We start from the raw sequence: 14094 nt of genomic DNA, 5'->3' as shown, positions 1-14094 counted from the left end.
GGGGCTTTTGTTACCTGGGACTGGTGAAGTGACCTGGCTTTGAAAAAGCAGTTCTTCCCTGTATGCACATCTGTGGGGCTGGCTGCTGGACACAGGGTGTCTGCTTCTGGCGTTCATGCTGGGGCAAACCCCACTGTCCTGCTCAGGTTCAGAGAGTGGCACAGCTGTAGCCCACGGTGCACTTCTGGGGCTAAAATGTGCTATAGATAGATGTATAACAGGTCAGCTTCCAGGCTGTGGAGTCCAGCAGATCTAGAAGCCAAAACTACTGTTATTTCCCTTTTGCAGGAAGTATGCAGGTTAGGAAGAAAATCCCTGATTTTTGGAAGTCAAGGTGAATGGAATTGCTTGCAGTAAAGAGAGTAGTTGTGTGACTGGGCAAAACACTTGTGATGCGACTGGAGAGGAAAACAGCTGGGGAGGGAGTTGAAGTCTTTGCCTGGTCTCCATTTGCTGTTTGATATTCAAAGCATCCAGGAGCATCTGCTGTTGTTCGGGTAGAGGGACAATTTGGAATAGTTCTTAGGGGGCAGAAGCATTGGCTGCTTCACAGAAAGTCTGCATTTAAAACTGTGAACTAATGGTGAAATCCAAACTCAGAATGCTTTTGGCTCAAATAAAGGAGACAAAAACACTTGGGCATTTTCAGTTGTTCTGGTTTCTTCTATGCTCTGCTCCCCTCCTCCTCGCTGGAGCCCATCTTCTACCCAGCCCATAGTCCAGCACTTAGTTTTTTTTCCCGGGAGAAGGAAAAACTGGATTCTGGTGTGACTTACACACCTGTTGGCCCCTGCCACTGGGGTGGGTCTCTTGGCTGAAGCTTCGTACATTGTATGAAGCCATGAAGACAGCTGGAGAGAGTTGGGGTTGTTCAGCCTGGAGAAGAGAAGGCTCCAGGGAGACACTACTGCGGCCTTTAAATACTTAAAGGGGGCCTATATGGAAGATGGAGAGATGTTTTACCAGGGCCTGTAGTGACAGCACAAGGGACAACGGTTTTAAACTGAAAGAGGGTAGGTTTAGATTAGACATAAGGAGCATGTTTTTTACAGTGAGGGTGGTGAGGCACTGGAACAGGTTGCCCAGAGGGGTTGTAGATGCCCCATCCCTCCAAGTGTTCGTGGTCAGGTTGGACGGGGCTTTGAGGAAGCTGGTCTAGTGGCAGGAGTTGGACCAGATGATCTTTAAAGGTCCCTTCCAACCCAAACCATCCTGTGATTCTCTGATCCTACGCTTCAGGTGCTGTTAATGAGTGGCTAGTGCCCGTTTGCAGATGAGAGCTGGGTTCTCCCTCCTTGGGTAAGTATTCATTGAAAGGACCTCAACAGCAATAGTCAGTGTTTCTCCCACAATGTTGATTTGAGGAGAGCATGCTGATATGGAGTGTAAATCCCAGGGCAGAACCAAAGCCAGAGAAGGAAAGCAGCCCAAACCCAAGGTAGGACTCAAGCCAAGTTCGAATGAATGAGACCCTCTCTGCAGCTTTGGGACTCTGCCCTAGGCACTGAGTGAGGAATAACATGAACTGAAAAACTGAACCCAAAGCTACTCTTCACTGAGAGAGGGGGGAAAAAAAAACCACGGGTTTGATCTTAAATGAAATTTAAAATTTATTTTCCAGCTCTGATTTGAAAGAGGAGTGCAGTGTGTGATACAGGATTGAAATGCCTGCTCGCTTTCGGTGTAAAGCTCTCCCCTTGTCAGCTCTCTTCCCTTAATGCACATCAGGACTATGAAGTCTTTGCCTCTGCCACTTTCCTGGGGCTTTGCCAAACTTCCAGGAAAAGAAAAGTTGAACTTTGGTCCTTATTTGGTTTTCAGGTCATTTTTTGCATCCAATGCCATGAGTGCAGCAGGGGCCTTTGTAGGTGTCAAGAATCTGCAAGGCTGCAATGAGCATGCTCGCAAGCAGGAGGGGACAGTGGAGGTCTAGGACAGACATTGCTTCCAGATGCAAGTGGATGAGCAAAAATGGATGAGCAAACCAGCAAAACCTAAAGCCACAACGTTTTTACAATGTTTCTACAACCTTGGTAAGAAATTAGGCTAGAGTGAGATGCATGTTTGGCCGTACTTGAGAAAAGTGCAGCTTCTGCCTTATTAAAGTGCGTTTCTGACACGCAGTTATAACAACACGTCACTCCATGGTTTGAGCCCCAGCTGGGGCATAGCTTGCACTCTGTGAAGTATGTTGTCATGTCTCCTCCTAACCCCATCCCACACCATGTGCCAACGGTGTCTGGACATGCTGGCCTCAAAGCATCTCCACCTGGAAGCATCTGTAATCCCAGCCCAGACACCATGGCAACACAGTGGAGCTCAGTGAGCTCTGTGTCCCAGGGCCGGGGCTGGCATCTCCGTGGCATCTTGGTGGCTGCCCAGCTGTATGCTGGTCTCGTGCTGTCAGAGAGTCCCACAGGTGACAGCTGAGGACGCAGCCCACAGCACAACTCGGGGGTTTATTCTGTGCCTGGGGCTGCCCTGATGGCATACAGGCTGCTTGCCTTTAAGGAAAGCGGGCACCTTTCTGCAGGATCGAGGCAGTTAGTTGGAGGTTGTGCTGTGGATCCCTAGGGCTGTATTTAGCCTCTGCAAGCAACCAATGTCATGTAAGGTCTCAGAGTATTTGGAGGCTGGGTGTCTTCCAGGAACTAAAGGACTAGAAAGGAAAAATTGCCTGCATTTTGCAAATTGTCTTTTGAATGTTGTCATCAACAGTTTCGTAATCATGTTCCGCGCTGTTGCCCTCTGTGCCTGGAAGGGAAGAGAGAGCACAGCCTGCAGACACGCATCGCCACGGACCGTGGCAGAAACCCTGTGCCCCGACCTGCTCTCCTCACCTCCCTGCTCTGAGCTGCGCCTGGATGCGGCGGGGACCCAGGGTGGGGGGGAGAAGGGCCCCTTGCGGTGTGGTGGCAGCTGCTTTGCCCCCACAGACACCAGCCTCTGGGGCCACGGGTCCCCTGCGATCTGGGGGGGGGGGGGGGGGGGGGGAAGGCGTTCCATGGCAGATGGAGGCCAAGGGCTTGTCAGTGGCGCTCAATGCGCCATCACCCTCAAGGTCAAGCCTTGCTTCTCCTCGTGTGTGGGACAAGGGGTTGGGGCGGCCTCCCCATGGATTCCCCCCGCCATGTGTGGGACAAGGAGATGGGGCAGACCGGACCCCAACCTGTGGGATGCAGGGGTGTGGTGATTGCCTGTGGGTCCCCCCCTGCATCTGTGACAAGGGGATGGGGAGGTGCAGCCCTCATGGGGGCCCAGCTGGCTGGGGTGTGGACATCCCCAACTGAGCATCCCTGCCCTGCGTCCCTGTGAGGACAGCCCCGGGGAGGGGGTGCCCAGCAGCACCCCCAGTTACGCTCGACCCGCTGACACTGCCGGGGGGGCCCCGTCCTCCCGCCTGGGCAGCACGTCTCTGGGCTGAGCCCTGCGGAGGGGTCGGGCCCGGGAGGCGCCGGGGGCCTCACCTGCATCCCTGGGAGGTCCCCGCCGGCCGTGCTGGCGGGGGGTGCTCAGTCGGGGTGACGCCGGGAGCGGCGGCAGTGGAGGAGCTGGGCGGGCGCTCACTGGCGGGGGGCCGGGGGCCGAGGGGCGCCTTCCCCCGGGGCCCGTCCCTGCCTGCGCCGGCTTGGGGGGCCGCGGGGGCGGCGGGGCCGCGCTGCCGGGCAGCTGGGCCAGCAGCTGGTAGTAGAAGGCCTCGGTCAGCTCCTCCACCCGGGACCGGCGGGTGCACGGGGCCGGGGGGCGGACGGGCCCCTCGCTCAGCAGGAGGGAGAAGTCCAGCCAGCGCGGCGGGATCTCAAAGCCCTCCTCCGGATCATGGCAGAAGCTGCCCACTAGGAAGGGCTGGTTCAGGCGGGCCTCCAGCCGCAGGGCGGGCAGGGCTCCCAAGGCGTCCCGCTCCAGCGCCGGGTCGGGGGCCACCACCCGGACCTCGCAGGGCAGCGCCTGCCGCTCCAGCAGCTCTGCCAGCCCGTACTTCTTGCTGTCACACGTCTCCTCCACGAAGCCGCCCCCCAGGTCCAGCGGCAGCAGCAGCTCCCTGCCTTCCTCTTCCTCCTCGCCGTGGCGGTGGCAGAGCAGCCGGGTGCTGGGGCCGTTCCCCTGCAGCCCCCGGGGCTCCAGCCGGTCGCCCACGCCGAGCGGGGGCACATCGTCCCCCCGGCCCTCGCAGTCCCGCGTCACCACCACGCGCAGCCGCTGGCCGGGCTGCAGGCCGGCCGCCAGCTCTTGCACCCCCGTGAACTGCCGGGGCCGCAGCCGGAACCGGCCCTGGTAGGTGCCGGCCAGGAGAAAATGGCGGCCGCTGCCGGGGGCCGAGGCCAGGACTCGCCAGGCACGGGAGCAGCCGTGGAGCCGCAGCTGCTGCCCACGCTGCAGCCGCGGCACCCAGGCGCTCTTGAAGACAGCAGGGCCGGCCGGACCCTCCAGGATCTCGGCCCGGGCCGGCAGCACGTCCTCCATCCCCAGCACCTCGCTCAGCAGCAGCGGCCGGGCGAAGTGGATGTGCTGCGCTTCCTCCGTGACGTCCTCCACGTCCACCTCCAGCGTGGAGGGGATCTTCACCACGTCCCGGCGCACTGCGGGGGCAGAGCTGCCCTGACCCCGCGCTCAGCCCCTCACAGCCCCCCCCCCCCCCCCCCCCCCTGCACCTGCAGCCACCCACACCATGCGCATCGGGGTCCCGGCACCAAAGTGCTGTAGGCTCCCGACCCTGCAGCACCCTCATCCCTACCCCACAGCATCCCTGCCCTGACCCCACGGCCCCGACCCCCCAGCGCACCAAGCCCGACCCCACAGCATCCCTGCCCTGACCCTGCGGCACCCCGCCTGCCCCATCCGCACTCACGGTGCATGGCGGCGTGCACCTCGTAGACGGGGCGCAGGAGCAGGGCGTGCGGGCCGACGGCAGGGCACAGCAGGGGCTGTAGCCGCCCGTCCCACCGCCCCAGCGCCTGGTGCAACGTCAGGCCATGCTGCCTGCCACCCTCCGGGAAGTGTCCCCGCAGTGTCTGGTACGGCCCCCGGGCTGGGGCAGGCTGGAAAAGACCTGTGGGACAATGAGGCTGAGCCCACGGGGGCCGTGAAGGTCTTCCCGGGGAGGAGGGCGCCCATGGGGTGCGGGCTGGGGCAGGGCAGCCCCACTCACCCTTAAACGTCGGTGGCAGCTCCGTTGTCTGCCCTGTCTCTGTGTCCTCACAAACAACCTTCTGCAGCACCACGGCCATGACTTTCAGCAGGTCACCCGTCGACAAGCAGCATTCGTTGCCCGAGATCTCGTACACGGACCCTGCAGGGGGAGGAGGGAATTTCCTCAAAGAAAATACCTCTACCGGCATTTCATAGAATGCTTTGGGTTGGAAAGGACCTTTAAAGATCATCTGGTCCAACCCTTCCACCGTGGGCAGGGATATCTTTCACTAGATCAGGTTGCTCCAAGTCCTGTTGAACCTGGCCTTGAACACTTCCAGTGATCGGGCATCCACAACTTCCCTGGGCAACCTGTTCCAGTGCCTCACCACCCTCTGTAAGCTGTCCTTTACTGCTTCCTCAGAATACCTGCAGATGATTGGCGCTCCTGTCCCACACTCGGGAGCTCCTGAATGGACTCAGACATAAGAAGGAGGTGCACAAGCAGTGACAGCAAGGGCAGGTGGCCCAGAAGTAGCAGAGAGACATGGTCTAGCATGCAGGGATGTAGTTAGAAAAGCCAAAGCCTGCCTGAAGCTGAATCTGTCGAGGGATGTGATGGGCAACAAGAAAGGCTTCTACAAGTACATCAACAGCAAAAGGACTGGGGACAACGTGGGTCTGCTGCTGAATGGGGCAGGGGACCTGGTGACAAAGGACGCATCAAAGGCTGATGTGCTCAATGCCTTCTTGGCCTCAGTCTTTACAGGTATGACCAGCCTTCAGGACTCCCCCAAGACCAGGGGAAAAGTCTGGAGTAAGGAAGACCTGCCCTTGGTGGAGGAGGACCAGGTAAGGGAGCACTAAACAGAGTGGACATACTTAAGTCCGTGGGGCCTGTTGGGATGCACCCATGTGTGCTGACTTTGTGAGGCCACTCTCTATTATCTTTGAGAGGTTATGGGCAATCGAGAGGGGTTCCTGAAGCCTGCGGAAAAAAGCAAATGTCAATTCTTTCTTCAAGACAGGCAAGAGAGGGACCTACAGGCCAGTCACGCTCCCCTCAAACCTGGGAAGGTGATGGAGCACCTAATTCTGGAAACCATTACCAGACACATAAAGGACGAAAAGGTGATTGGGATTATTCAGTATGGATTTACAAAGGGGAAACCATGCTTATCCAACCTGATCACCTTCTACAATGAGCTGACTGGCTTGATGGACGAGGGGAGAGCAGTGGGTATTGTTTACCTTGACTTCAAATTCTTGGCACTATATCTCCCATCACATCCTCATAGAGAAGATAATGAAGAATGGTGGGATGAGCAGACACTGAAGTGGACTGAAACCTGGCTGAACAGCTGGGCCTAGAGGGTGGTGATCAACAGCATGAAGACTAGTTGGAGGCCAGTCAGTGTGGCCCTCTGCTCAGCACTGGTGAGACCACAACTGGAGTGCTGTGTCCAGTGCTGGGCTCCCCAGTACGAGAGAGACATGGACATACTGGAGAGAGTCCAACAAAGGGCCACAAGGATGGTTAAAGGAGAAAAGGCTGAGAGAGCTGGGACTGTTCAGCCTGGAGAAAAGAAGGCTCAGGGGGACCTTATTAATGTCTATAAATACCTGAGGGTGCAAAGAGAACAGAGCCAGGCTCCTCTCAGTGGTGCCCAGCGACAAGACAAGAGGCCATGGGCACAAAAGGAAACACTTGAAACTTCCTCTGAACTTAAGTGTCTTGATTTTGGCTGGGATAGAGTTAATTTTCTTTCTGGTAGCTGGTCTCGTGTTACATTTTGGATTTAGCATGAGAATAATGTTGATAACACGCTTATGTTTTCAGTTGTTGCTAAGTAATATTTAGTCTAAAGTCAAGGATTTTTCAGGTTCTCATGCCCAACCAGCAAGAAGGCTGGAGGGGCACAAGAAGTTGGGAGGGGACACAGCCAGGGCAGCTGACCCAAAGTGGCCAACGGGGTATTCCATACCATGTGATGTCACATCTCATATATAAACTGGGGGGAGTTGGCCTGGGGGCAGATCGCTGCTCTGGAACTAACTGGGCATCAGTCGGTGAGTGGTGAGCAATTGTATTGTGCATCACTTGTTTTGTATATTCCAATCCCTTTATTTTTATTATTGTTATTATTATTATAATTATTATTTTCTTCTTTTCTGTTCTATTAAACTGTTCTTATCTCAACCCACGAGTTTTACTTTTTTCCCAATTCTCTCCCCCATCCCACTGGGTGGGGGAGAATGAGCGAGCGGCTGCGTGGTGCTTAGTTGCTGGCTGGGGTTAAACCACAACAATAAGAAAACATTTTTTTAACTGTGGTGGTGGTCAAGCACTGGAGCAGGTTGCCCAGAGAGGTTGTAGAGTTTCCGACACTGGAGGTATTCAAAACCCAGCTGGACAAAGTGCTGAGCAACCAGCTCCTGCTGACCCTGCTTGAGCTGGGCGTTGGCCTGGATGATCTCTCGAGGTCCCTGCCACCACGGTGATTTAGTGATTTCCATCACAGGTAGTCATGGTATGTGCCATTAACAAATACCAGTTACACAGTGGGGGCCCCTCTGCTTGGCCAGCTGTGATGAGGTCCCCCAGGGCAGTGGGGTCTGGCCCTGGCCACAGGCTTTGTCCTTTCTGGGATGTAAGCCAAGCCCGGGCGTCCTGGCACTCATGGGTGCATGGATGTCCCTGAGGGAGCCCCAGTCCCTGTGGCTGTGGTGGGGCCAAGGGGACCCCTGACCCTGGGACTGCAGAAGGGGGCCATGGAATGGGGGTGGAGGGTGCGGGGGAAGGAGGGCAGCTGTTTAGGGAAGGGCAGAGCTGGCTCATGGTCTTAGCAGTGGGCAGAGGTGGGACTGGCACAGATTCATCCAGTGGGCAGGGCGAGCTGGTGCCTTTGGCCACGGTGGGAGCACGTTGGTTTAGGGCCCTGGCACACACGGCCGCCCCGGTTGGTCAGGGCAGGACAGATGGAGCCAAGGCTGGACACGCCGTCGGAGATGGGCTGGATATTGCCACCCGAGCCACAGAGAGACGGACGCTGCTGCAGGCACTGCTGCACCACTGACCACCGCTCACCTGTGGAGTGCAGGTGGGAGCAGCAGGGGGAGACTGGTGGGAAGAGTGTCTGTCTCCTGTGAGTAGGGGGAACCTCAAAGTGGAAATGTGAAAAAATACACCACAGGAAAAGGTGGATGAAAGCTAGGAAGTTTCATAAAGTACTGCGTGTTGTGTAAGCCCCAGTCCCCCTCCTCCAGCCCTCCCGTGCCCCATCACGCTGTGACAACATCGAGGGCATGGTCCGAAAAGGGAGGAAACACACAGCCAGGCTGCACTGCCCAGAGCACGGAGATGCCTCACATCGTGGGTGCAGAGACCCGGTTAACTCCATGCACACGTGCCATGGCTGGCCCCCTTGGCTGGCAGCAAGACACATAGACACATGTGGCTGTGGATGCCCTGCGCAGGACCCCAAAGCTCCACTGCAGTACCAAGCCAGATTGGTTTTGCAACATAAAGCAGGATCAAGAACGCAGAGGATGTGAGGAGTGAGTGGCTGGGAGAGGAGCCTGTGAAGGGGCCGAGACCAGCAGCAGTTTTGTTTAACATCTTGGGGACCCACCCAAATTTTTGCTAGCAAAAAGCTAGAAGTAGTAAGATCTTCAGTAATGGCAGGAAATCCAGAAGTGTTCAAGAAATAGCATCAGTGCAGGATGGTACATCTGCAAGGTGCAACACTGACCGATTCCCAATGCACTCTGATCTGTCTGCAAGGTCCAGCACTGTTCACCACCAGCCAAGGGAAGACGCAACCAGGAGGTTGGCTGAGGGGTCTTTGTTGGGCTGATGCTTATTTCTAAGGAATCAGAATACCTGGAAGCTTGTACAGCCCATGTCCTGGAAAGCTTCCAGTGCTGGTAACGGTGCAGGGGTCATAACAGGGGAGAAGAACAGTGCGGAAGAGCACAATGTGAATGGATGGAGGCTGAACCAATGTAACTCAGATGAGAAATGCAGCAGGAAAGATTCAGTGCTTGATCACGCTGCAAAGGGACAGGGGTAGATGTGCCTTACCTGGAGCCAGAGCCTTTCCTGGAGCAGGAGCTCCTCAGGCTATGCTACCACATCACAATACCCTCCAACCCAAGCAATACCCCCTTCTGCCCTTAAATCTCTGCATTCATTGAGCTGCTACCAAACCTTCTGTGCAGCCCCAAAATTCTCCCCTCCCTGGGATGAACTCATGACAAACGCCCTGCTGCGCGAAGCAGAAAGCACCAGCTACCTCACCGTGACTACCAGCAACTGCGAAACAAATTGACTGCTGCTGTTTCAACAGCAGCATTTTTACTCATTTAGCAACGTTAAGGTGTTATCAAAGCCACCAGAAGTCTTTGGGAAAGCTAAACATGCACCCCAACTGAGCTACAGAGAAGCAGAGTGAGACCACCCCAACCACTGCTGCTCTTCAGAATTCAGTGTAACCTAAACAAATGCTACAAATCCTACAAGTCTTGATGGTAATGGCCACATTGGTGTTGCCAGGAGCCCACTGTGCATTCCCAGCATTTTTGGAAGCCCCCAAATGTAGCAAAAGCATTTGCTAATTTCTGGTTCTCTTTCACCACCAACGCTGCCACCAGCTGAGGAAGACATGTTGGTCAAGGCTTCTCCTCGACCTAAGATGTCTCCAGGGACATGACCAGGGAGGAAGCAGAGGGCTCAGACCAGGCAGCTTCCCTGTGCCCTTGCTGGACTCCTCGCACCAGGGCCAGGGGCAATGCTGTCCCACTTTCCTCCAGTGACCAAGAATGTGGCTCCATTCCTGCCAGATCCACCGCCAGTGGGTAATTCACTGCCTGGGACGAGAGCTGTACATGAAGCGGAGGACCAACTTGGATGGGTTTTGGTGCTCCACCGCTCGCCTAGCAGCACGACTGAATGCACTGGGGCACTCAGCTGGGTGTAGAGGAGAAAGTTTTTTGCAAAAAGCTGTGCTGTAGGCACCAGTGTCTGGTGGTGGCATGAGGACCTGTGCCTCTCCCTGGGCATCAGCACCCTGGGGGCAGGGGACCAGCCATCTTCAGGGCAGGAGAAGGGAGCCTGGCCTGCAGTGGCAGGGTGGGGGGAGGTGGCACAGCCTTGGGGCACCCTTTGGAGGCAGTGGGCGCCCAGCACTCACCTTGGAAGTAGACACCGGAGCAAATCCTAAGGATGCGGGGCAAGGTGGCTGGGTCCAGGGAGCAGATGTATTCCTGGAAGGAGAGAGGCTCCATGGCCGTGCTTCTGGGTGCTCAGGGGCACTCTGCAGAGAGGGGAACTGCATGGGAAGCAGCTCTAGCCTCTGCTTTCACTTCTGCCTGCCTTTCACTTCTGCTTCTAGCAGTGGCAAGTTCCTTCTCTGGCCATAGACCCATACTGCTGGCAGCCCTCCAGCCTGCACAGATTGAATGCCGTGCTGCTGGGACAACCCTCTTCCTGGGCCCTCTCACCCGTCATGGCTTGGTGTCCCCCAGACCTGGCCCTGGTGGTGCCGCTGGTGCCGAGGGTGGGTGAAGGCATGGACCCCCCTGCTCTGCCATAGTGCTGTCCTGGCTGGACCGATGCTCCAGCCTGTCCTACCCAGGCTGTGCACATCTCCTGTGTACCAGCCTGCCCTGTCCTCTGTGGCTGGGGCCAGAGAGAGCGATGGTGCCATGGAGCAGAGGGCAGGTCCGGGCAGACCACACCAGAGAAAGCAAAGGGCTGTGTCCAGACAGCCCTCACCCCTTACAAACACACAGGCACCTCCATCCTGCTCACCTCTGAGCTTTCAGACCCCACTTGCCCTGGCACAAACATCCCATGCATCATGCCCTGGCTGTGTTCAGCATGCAGAGGAGAGGGGAGTTAGTGGGTCTGGACTGTGTGTCAGTGTGGCAGCACCAGCTGTGGGAAAGGCAGAGCCACATTCCCACACCTCCACGACAGGCAGCAGCACCCATCTCTCCTGCAGAGATGGGCCCCGTCCTTTGCCAAAGCAGTTGAGCACAGTCCCTGTGGCTGCCAGCCCCACAGGCTGCCAAGGTAGAAATGGCAGTTCCAAGAACTGCTGCTCCTGATGAACTTCTTTGTAATGATTTTCCTTTAACTTCCCCTATGAATCAAACCGAAGCTGCAGGCTAGGAACAGGAGCAGGATGGGACAATGTAGATATGAAACTTGGAGAAAGGTATTTTTAAGTAGATGATGCAGAAAAAGAGGTCCTTCTGATTTGACTCTAGCTGAGAAAGTCAGCTGCACTTAACAGGAATTTGTGTTTCCCATTATTCAGTACAGGATGAAGCAATCTGAGGGACAGAGGGTGCTGGTGCATCGAGAATTCCCCTGCACAAGGCAATTTCAGCATGCCATGCAGGGTGTCACAGCAGCAGGGGTGTCTAGAGGACTTTGGGCCGAACTGACACTTGGAGCTGGACTATCTTTGGCAGCAGAGCAAGTCAGACGTGTCAAGGTCTTGACAACCTACAAGGATGGAGACCTTCCACCCCTCTGGTGATCTGATGAAGGGCTGCACCACCCTCTCAGAGAAGATGTTTTCCTAATGCCCAGCCTGCATCTCTGAAACTGTATATGTGGCCATTGGCCCTCACTATCTTGTCTGCTATTGCTGGGAAGAATTTGGCTCCGCTGCCAGCAAAACTGTCCTTCAAGCAGTTGTGGGCTGCTGTTAGATCACCCTTCTCCTCTTCACCAGACAAAACCAGCCCAGCTCCCACAAACACTCCTTGTAGGTTGTGTGCTCAGCCCCATGACCATCTTGGTCTCCCTTTTGTGGTCCCTCTCCCACATCCCTCTTCTTGAACACGGGGTTTAACACTGGGTGTGGTATTCCCAGGCAGGCAGCAGGGATAGCTTCCCTTGATCTATGAGCCATGATCCGGTCTTAGTCCAGCACATAGTTTGCTCTGTTCACAGCAAGAGCACAGGTGTGGTGTTGCACATTTAAGAGTGGCAAAATAGGGGAAAAGTTATGGGAACTGTCATATATCAGCTTCCCTGGGAAAGCCAGCAAGATGCTGACTCTGTTCCCCAGCAGGACAGGTTGTCCCAGGCAGGCAGGCTCAGCATCACTGCAGAAGGTAGACAGATGCTGAGCCTGTGCTGATGTGACATTGCAAGATTTACAGCTCGGCAGCAGCACACAAGTCCACGTGGAACTAGAGGAATGAAGCTAAAGCAGGTAAAAGAGCCTAAGCAGCAGCAGTTTAGATGCCATCAGCTTTATCATCATGAAATGGGAATGGGACACAGCGCCTGGGAGGAATATCCTTTGTACTGATAACTGGGAAGAAAGTGTATTTTATTGTATCAAACAATGTCAAGAATCCCTGAAGGGCAGGACCAGACTAACCATGGGAGGTCAGGAAACTCTCAATACAGTATAGAGAAGCCCCCCAACCTGCAGAACTTGTCCCTCCAGGGGTGTTTTGCTGCTTTAAGGCAGAATCCAGGGAGAAGCTGAACAGATGTATTGCTCTGGACATCACAGGGCAAGTGCAAGAGCCAACAGCAAAGGTCTCCGCACACCAAGTATCTATTCTTCCATTGCCAAACAGGCTCTAAAGAACCAGCCACATGCCTAGACAGTCCAAAACCCCAGTGACAAGGCTGACTCCAGGGCCTCTCTGCAGGGAACAGGTGACTGTGGTTGTGGTGGGTATCCCTGGCAAACCAAAGCGTGGATTTTTGTACAGCTGAGACCTATATTTGCAGCTGCAGGAAGAGAATGAGGGTGTCCCCTTCCGACGTGTTGGTCTAGTTAAAACAGAAGAGCCTGACCACAGCCACCCCTCCATACTTGTGCTCTGCTGCCAGTCTGGGGAAAATGGGAGGGGGACAGGGAACAGAAGGAATTAGTTTGAAAATAAGTTATAGAAAAATATGTCTAAAACCAAAATGTCACTTCAGGAACCAGAAACCTACAGTGGCCTAAACTGGACAGCTCAGCAGCCCATGGTTCAGCACGTAACAAGCTGGTTGTGGTTGGAGAAGATACCAAAGACTGCTCTTTGCTGAGGTTTCCTCCCAGGGACATGTGATAACCTAACACTGAGCAGAGCTGGCACAGAGGAAAGACCTAGCACTAGCACAGCTCCACGGAGTGTTTCTGGGACACCGCTGGTCCAGCAGCCCCTGATGGCCAGGGCAGGTGAGCAACATAGGGAAACATGCTCAAGGGGGATGCCAATACCCCACCTGCAGAACGTGACCACGAAAGGGCAGCTGAGGGCCCAGTGTGAAAATCTCCCATGGGAAGTCTGGAAAATAAAAGGAGTCATGGCTGCATCCAAGCCCTGGACACAGATACAATGAGCATGGCCATGGAGAGCAATCATTGTCAGCTCAAAAGCTCACTGGCTCTTGCCTGAAAGAGGCTTCTAGGAGCAGGTCTCCAGGCTGCTGAGCTCCAGCAGCAAAGAGCCAGGGCTTGGCCACAGTGAGTCAGAGCAAAGGAGGAAGCAGCACCTCTTCAGGAATGGGGAAGAGCTGCAAGGAAAGGGGCATGAGGAGAAGCAAAGACATGTTCAGGACAGCTCCCTATGGGCCAAGGGGCTGAGCAGCTCTGCTTTGGGGCCAACGAAGCCTGCTGTCCTCTTCTGGTAGCTCGGCCTTAAGCCTGATTTCATCAGGGGATGGGTAAAGCAGGCTGTTGCTTTGCAGCTACCCAGAAGCAAGTGTAGCAGACTCCTGAGGTTTGGGATGCCTCTGGGAAAAACAGAGCAGTTGTAGGAGGAAAAGGCAGCAAACCTGTCAGGGCTCCATCATCCCAAACACGGCCAAAGCACTGAGCTGAATAAATGGGTGGAGCATTTTCACTTCCTCCTGCTTGCCACTGGGCTGTTGTGCGCCTGCCTGCTCTGCCTGCGAGCGGAGGGACAGGACAGACACAGTGGGGCCCTGAGAACTGCTCC

At 55.5% G+C, this 14094-nt stretch overlaps 1 protein-coding gene across 3 annotated transcripts; it reads right to left on the bottom strand.

Moving 5' to 3' along the window:
* Positions 1 to 1585: 1585 nt before the first annotated feature.
* THEMIS2 (thymocyte selection associated family member 2) lies at positions 1586 to 10596 on the bottom strand. 3 transcript variants are annotated; one of them, XM_030039944.2, is made up of 5 exons: positions 10323 to 10595; positions 5150 to 5290; positions 4850 to 5050; positions 3468 to 4580; positions 1586 to 2754 (listed from the first exon to the last, which is right to left on the bottom strand). In XM_030039944.2, exons 1-5 carry the CDS (start codon positions 10414 to 10416, stop codon positions 2660 to 2662), a joined length of 1644 nt encoding a protein of 547 aa, XP_029895804.1. In that variant the 5' UTR covers positions 10417 to 10595; the 3' UTR covers positions 1586 to 2659. The 3 variants fall into 3 exon arrangements, with proteins under 3 accessions (XP_029895804.1, XP_040985313.1, XP_029895805.1); XM_041129379.1 differs by having other exon boundaries at positions 4850 to 5290; positions 10323 to 10596; XM_030039945.2 differs by lacking the exon at positions 4850 to 5050.
* Positions 10597 to 14094: the final 3498 nt, after the last annotated feature.

The sequence above is a fragment of the Aquila chrysaetos genome, chromosome 16 (genome assembly GCF_900496995.4).
Source record: "Aquila chrysaetos chrysaetos chromosome 16, bAquChr1.4, whole genome shotgun sequence".
Taxonomy (NCBI): domain Eukaryota; kingdom Metazoa; phylum Chordata; class Aves; order Accipitriformes; family Accipitridae; genus Aquila; species Aquila chrysaetos.
This window is presented reverse-complemented; position numbering and strand designations above follow the sequence as displayed.

What these genes read in the sequence shown, in the direction of transcription:
- THEMIS2 (XM_041129379.1), bottom strand. Translation starts at nt 10,416, where the DNA reads ATGGAGCCTCTCTCCTTCCAGGAATACATCTGCTCCCTGGACCCAGCC. An exon ending in CTCCGGTGTCTACTTCCAAG is followed by an intron (nt 5,291 to 10,322) that starts GTGAGTGCTGGG and finishes CTCCCCCTGCAG; the next exon opens with GGTCCGTGTACGAGATCTCG. An exon ending in GGGACCTCCCAGGGATGCAG is followed by an intron (nt 2,755 to 3,467) that starts GTGAGGCCCCCG and finishes CTTCCCTTCCAG; the next exon opens with GCACAGAGGGCAACAGCGCG.